Source organism: Sebastes fasciatus, chromosome 14 (assembly GCF_043250625.1).
Source record: "Sebastes fasciatus isolate fSebFas1 chromosome 14, fSebFas1.pri, whole genome shotgun sequence".
NCBI classification, from domain to species: domain Eukaryota; kingdom Metazoa; phylum Chordata; class Actinopteri; order Perciformes; family Sebastidae; genus Sebastes; species Sebastes fasciatus.
In genome coordinates, this window is record NC_133808.1 from 10,617,135 (window position 1) to 10,623,991 (window position 6,857).

Genomic DNA, 6,857 nt, shown 5'->3' on the forward strand with positions numbered 1-6,857 from the left:
GGGGTGTAATTGCAGACTGTGGAAAAGCTGTAGCCCCCTTTGTGTTCCAACTACGTAGATACTGTAAAGGAATCTAAAGTGCTAGAAACTACAGCGCAGACAGGAAGTGGTGGGGGGGCTTTACGCTGGGTTCAGCCTCGCCACCATTTCCATCACATTACCCTTTGAGAAAGCATTCACTTCCCTGTTTTGGCTGAGTGCTCCGATAAATCGCCGTGCCGCTTCATAAACCTGTTGGTGCGAGCTTGTCAAGATGTTTGTGTGATTTCTGTGGTAAGTGCAGTTTTTTGTTGTTCAGGCAAGGCTACCTGATCTGTTTGACCTTTCGTGTGGATGGGAAGAAGTCATTTTGGCAGACATGTTTTATAGTCACACGCTGTGTTTGGGTTTTGGTGCTGAGTTCCTGAACAAACTTGACTTATTTGATTATTCGGTAGCTTTACATTCATTGGTTTTCTGATTTTAAATGATCGCCCACAATTCGCATAGACTAGACAGTACAACGGAAAAGAAGTCACATGATTTCTTATCAAGACAAACCATCAACTTCTCAGAGATACAGATCTCACTTCCACTTTATCGTTACCCTCACCGCAGATTACAGTGAAATGTGTACACGCATATTTATTCGCTATTTGTTGGCTTGTTTGTGCACTTTTTAATTAATGACACATCTCAACAGGCACTCTCTGTTTCTCTTCCTCTGTCTTTCACAGTGCAGCTGCACTGCTTTTAAAAATAAGTATTCAAATTATCGAGCAGCAGGTTCTGCAAATCTGCAAAACACAGATATGTACGTGTTCATATATAGAAGTGGCCTCTGGCTTATTCACCCCCGGTGTTTCTTCCGGAGAACTAATTGTTTCACACATTTTATTTTTCTCGCAAACACAGAACTTTTTTACTTTACTTTTAGCTGAAAGGAAAATCACACTTATATGTAGTTTTATCATGTTCTCTGTTGTTTTTCTTAGACTTCAAACTCAAGTTGGACTCGTGAGGGACAACTTCTACATTATGTTCAAAGGTAAGTCGCATTACTTGGTCTTTCTCCTCGGATCATTTAGAACTTGACATATAACAGATTATGTTGGTCAAACTTGTAATTAGTAAGCAAATGTTTACCTTTTCGGTGTTATTTTAGGAGCTGATAATGAATTATATCCAGAGGTGTGGACTCGAATCACATGACCTGGACTTGAGTCACAAATTTGATGACTTTAGACTTGACTTGACGAAAGTATGTCATTTAAAAAGTGTGCCACGAATCAACTAACATTGATGCCATTCACTCACTAAGTCGACACTTAATTCCCCAGATCCACTTTGTTTGAACCGATCCGACAGCATCCACTCAAGTTGCAGGAGAAATCTATGAAGAACTAACGTTACGTTACTGAGCGCCAGTTGGACAAAATGACACCAAAGATAATTTCGTTTGCGAACAAAAACTATGCGGTGATCAACAAAAGACAAATTGCAGTATGCAAAACGTGTGGGTTGAGTGCATTATGACTTGTTTAGGACTCAAAACGCAAAGTTCTCCTCTGGAACTACCCTTCTTAGATTTAATCAATTTTCATACCCAAATTTCACTTTTTCCCCATTAAGACTTTGCTAGAAGCACATGACCTTTCAACATAAGTAAATTAACAGGACTTCAACTCCAATCATGAAAACAAATGGGCTATAAAGAGCAAAAAAAATGATGATAAAGGAATTGCTAAATGGAACTAAACACCAACATCTTGCTTCTAAGTTTCAGAATGAGGCTGGATCTAAACTTCTCCAACATGTCTGTGGAGTCTGGTGACGTTCGGCTGGAGCAGGGGCCGGTGGAGTACCGCATTGCGGGCCTGATCTTCTACTGCTTCGTCTTCGTCATAGGAGTCATCGTCAATATCACTGCCTTGTGGGTGTTTTCTCTCACCACCAAGAAGAAGAACTCCGTCACCGTCTACATGATAAACGTGGCGGTGGTGGACCTCACCTTCATCCTGCTGCTTCCCTTCAGGATGGTGTACCACCACCTGGACTACTGGCCCTTCGGGGACATTTTCTGCCGAATCAGCGCAGCTCTCACCATCTTCTACCCCTGCATGGCTCTGTGGCTGTTCGCTCTCATCAGTGCCGATCGCTACATGGCCATCGTCCAGCCCAAACACAGCAAAGAGCTGAGGAACGTCCCAAAGGCCATGGTGGGGAGTTTCGGCGTGTGGTTGATGACCCTGGGCAGCACCGTACCCCTGCTCTTCTCCGAGGAAGATCCCGATCGCATCTCCAACTTCACCACCTGCATCAAGATGCAAGACATCATCTACATGCGCAACGACAACCCCGTCAACTTTGTGCGACTCATCTTCTTCTTCTTGGTGCCCATATGCATAATGATAGGCTGCTATATCGTCATCGTGGATAATCTGATCCACGGCCGCACCTCTAAGCTCAAACCCAAAGTGAAGCAAAAGTCCATCCGGATCATCATCACGCTGATTGTCCAGATGTTGGTGTGTTTCGTGCCGTTCCACGTGTGTTTAGTGCTCCGTTTGGTGGGGACGGGCAAAGACGGGGGGTTTAGCACGTGGGCGGTCTTCACCACGTTCCTGATGAACCTGAGCACGGTGTTAGATATCATTCTGTTCTACATCGTCTCCAAGCAGTTCCAGGACAGGGTGATCAGCGTGATCTTGTACAGGAACTACCTGCGAAGTGTGAGACGGAAGAGCAGGCACACGCACACTGGCAGCACCCGATCAATGAGTAACCTGACCCAGATGATATGAAACCACCATCAAACTTTCACATCAAACTGATACAGAATACATGTGCATGCTTTGGCACAATGTAACACTGAATGCTTCGCTGTGTACATGGTTCATTATCAAAAGGATCAAAACTTTGCAATTAATTTCCTAGGTGTAATTTACACTCACAGTATGGGAGTGCTGCTGTTGTGGCGAAAAACATCTGTGTTCGGAGCTGATTGACTCACCCATGAGACTTGAGATGTTTTTTGTGCATCTTTGCTCTGGCAGACAAAGCGAGAGTATCTGTGGCTCAGGTGTAACGCATGCAGGCGAAAATAAAGCTCATGATCATTAAGAACACAGCCCACAGTATCGCAGTGTTTGCTTTTGTTATCAGCCGTGTCAACCAAGACCTATAAAGGGCCTGACTGTCTCCACGTGGGGGCGGGTGTGGGGGGAACCAACAGGAAATGATAGTGGGCTCTTAAAAGGTTGCTGCTTTCGTTTGCTCGCTGCACCATATTTGTAACTTCGCCTCTGTAGCACCTCAGTCCTGCATCATGGTTTATATATAACCAGCAAAGCTGCATGATGTCATGCATATGCTTGAGTGTCATATTTGTGAAGTCTATGTTTAAGCCCGACCGCTTGATACAAGACTTAATATTGACACACACACACACACCACAATCGTCCTTAACGTTGCTGTTAACTTGTCTACCAGGTGATGGCAGCATGGCACAGCTAGACCCCATCTACCTGCCAGAGCAACACAGAATGGTGCTTTTCTTTACTTTTAAAGTGGATGGTGCAACATTTTTGATTCTCTGCTTTAGAGTTCTTTATACTTTTTTGTGTTTCTGCATTTTATTACATTAGAACTGATTTTAAAAACAGCAAATATTTGCATTTTGATCCTTGAAATAACCATTCCACCTCATCACAGAGAAGTTGTTAACTACAGTCGTAACAGCTTCCCCAACCAGGAGTCAGACAAGAGTGTGTTTATGGCGCAATGTGAATCGTATTGATTAGATGTTAAATGATTCAGCCACTTGAAAGTGCATTTACAGTAACGTCCTTTAAGAGATGTCAGCGAGGCTATTTACTAGATTTAAAGCAACCTTAACCTTAAAAGAGAAAAACCTTTTTTTCTGCACAGGGAGAGACTTTAATGTCAGATCTAAAGCAGCACGATGCAAGATCCTGCAATTTATCCCGGAGTTATTCCTCAAATGGACGAGACAAGTGATGCGTTAGAAGGTACTGAATGTGTGACAGTCCCATCTAAAATGAAGAGACTGTTTAATTTAAATGAAAGAGCGGTTTTGATAGGTGTCCTGCACAAACATCAGGCGAGCTAAGAATTGATTTGGTGTTGCCAACTGTTAAAATAATCGAGTTAGTGTGTCTGTCACACCTACACACAGTCTTAACTGGATTAGACAGTGAGTCAGTGTAGCTGAGTAACTATGTAGTGTCTCATGCAATTAGACAGCCAAGGCGCCCTGTGGTGTGACCACATGCACCAATTCTCCGAATGGTTATCGTACGGCTGATCAATTGCAAAAACTAAATGCAATGCGTTGTACTCTGCAATTCAGATTCTGGTTATATTAAAGGTGCGCTATACGATATCCAGGACATTAATATAGAAGCAAACAACTATTTGCTATGTAAAGATATAGAGTAATGTCTACCTGAGCAGAGAATGAAGTTGCTCTCCCTCTGTGGGTGTTGTAATTTGAGTTTCTTCTCCTCCTAACTCGTCACCTAGTGCTGCATACTGTCATTTCATTTTCGGCATCAAAACCACTATAGTTACCCTTGGCGTCACTTTAGGATTAGGTACAAAACAACTATGGTTAGGTTTAGGAAAGAACTACATGGTTGGGCTTAAAACTGCTACGTTTGTACAGTGAAGAAGACACTGAACGTTGTGAACACGGAACAGCTGATATATAACGTGACGCACAGGACACAAACAGCGGACTCCTGGATGAAAGCCTTGTGTTTGTTGGACCCATCCAACTCCCCTCCCGCCCGCCTGGTGGGTGTCTTTTCGCTGTTTAAACTACGTCACCAAACTCCCCGCGTACTTTCTCGGGGCGCTTACTGTTGCAGCGGATGCGTTTACATTATAGTTAATGGAACTCCCGGTGTGTCTCATACCAGCGCTAAATGGTGCCGTGTGTGGCGGTACCGAACGCCGACGGTCACGACAAAGCCTCGATATTTAACGCCCTGGGAATTAGAACGGGCTGACTTTTAGTGCATGTTAGTGCATGTGAGCGTGCCCCACTGGCTAGCTCACGGCTGTTACAGCTGAAATAATACTGTTAGCTCTGTCAGCACTGTGGCCGTTGTTTTCGCTGTTAGCGCTTTTAGCTACGAGCCACCAGCTCAGCCGTCGCCATGTTGAGAGCCGTGCAGAGGCAATAGAAATGCCCCCAATCTCGCATTTAGCACCTTTAATGTTTTTTTCACATCTTAAAGTTAGTAAGCCCAGTTAAATTCTCACAGAGATACGTTGATGTAATATGGTGGTAAAAGGATAAACGACATTGGGAGTCCATGTGGTTCTTGGTTGGTTTGTACAGTGTTCATGGGTCAAGAAGTGGCCAGACGGTGGGATATAGACGAGCTAGATTTACACAGTATTTAATAAGAGGAGGCAGACTACAAGATTTTCATCTCACATGGAATTCTGGGAACTGCAGTTCATCACATGATGATGGGTTTATTGGCCGCTGGACTACAAGTGGATTTATAACCAAGAGGTCAGAGGTCAAATGAAACATCAGAGGGTCGTCTATCTGTCCCACCTGTTAGACATCAAAGAAAAACCAGCCACGCTGCTCACAGCAACTGGCATTTAAAACAATTAAGTTTCCTGTCAAGTCCCTGTGATGAATTATCCGGAAGCTTTACCCGCTGTAATTCTAAATCTTCCCAACAAGTGCCTTTGTTGTAGAGAAATTAATGAAAACAAGATTGTCTTTCATAGGAGCTGATCTAACAGCGCGACAGCCAGCTGCTCTTCTTTGGGAATAAAAACAGTCAGCATTAAACACAGCTCACACAAAATACTTTTTTTCTTTTTTTTTTCCTACCACTCGTGTGGAAAACAAATCAGGCGGCGAGCGCAGTGGCCATCTGTTTTGTTATTTGATATGTGTGAATACATGTTGTAATGACTTTGTTTGTGAATCACTCTGCGCGGCAGAACACACGAGAGCTCTCGAAGTGCTGGAGTGTTCAAAGCTAATCATATAATTGGACACAATAGTCGATGACAAATGGAGACGCTTGGAGCCAGCCAGCTGGGGAAGTGAATATGTAATCATTGTAAAATCATATCATTTTTGCATATTTGAAGACAGCTTAATAGAGGTTGCGTGTCAGCACACTATCAAATGATGATCAGAGACAGTGTTGCTGTATTTGTTTTTCTAAATAGTGCTTTGTTGGACTACTTATCTTTAGCGTGATTAAAAGTGTTTCTCAAGAGTTTGTGTCTCACATGTTCTTTTTTGTTCCTTGCTATGTTGAATGTTGAAACAGATTTCAGAGAAATGACACCTCTGACTACGAAAAAGGAAATATGGTGAACAGCCTACACGAGGGGCACTTCTGCATTCGCCAGACGCTACTGTATGTGTAAAGACTGCTGAATGGCTCCATTATTTTGAAAAAGTAGAAAAAAATCGATCTTTCGGAGGTTTAAAGCTAGAGTGAAGATACTGGCATCGTGGAAAACCTAAGGAATCCATTGGTACCAACCATGTCATACTTGCTTGTCAAGAAAGAGGTTAAATAACGCTCCAAGCGCTACATTTTAGCGAGGAAAATCTGTCATTGCCATTTTCAAAGGGGTCCCTTGACCTCTGACCTCAAGATATGTGAATGAAAATGTGTTCTATGGGTACCCACGAGTCTCCCCTTTACAGACATGCCCGCTTTATGATAATCACATGCAGTGTTGCCAATGTGTTGCCATTGACAATGCAATGTTAGCAAGCAAAGTCTAATCAGTTAGCTAAAATAAATGGATACATGGCTGAAATAGATATAGCTAACAGTAATGAATAAATGTTAACTAAAAGTAGT

At 43.0% G+C, this 6,857-nt stretch overlaps 1 protein-coding gene across 2 annotated transcripts; it reads left to right on the forward strand.

The window, feature by feature from the left end:
• Window positions 1-85: 85 nt before the first annotated feature.
• Window positions 86-6,257, forward strand: gpr18 (G protein-coupled receptor 18). Of its 2 annotated transcripts, none has more exons than XM_074658684.1 (2): window positions 86-273; window positions 1,760-6,257. In XM_074658684.1, the coding sequence occupies exon 2, from the start codon at window positions 1,767-1,769 to the stop codon at window positions 2,781-2,783; it is 1,017 nt and encodes a 338-aa protein (XP_074514785.1). In that variant the 5' UTR covers window positions 86-273; window positions 1,760-1,766; the 3' UTR covers window positions 2,784-6,257. The 2 variants fall into 2 exon arrangements, with proteins under 2 accessions (XP_074514785.1, XP_074514786.1); XM_074658685.1 differs by having other exon boundaries at window positions 116-292; window positions 1,718-6,257.
• The last annotated feature ends 600 nt before the right edge of the window (window positions 6,258-6,857 follow it).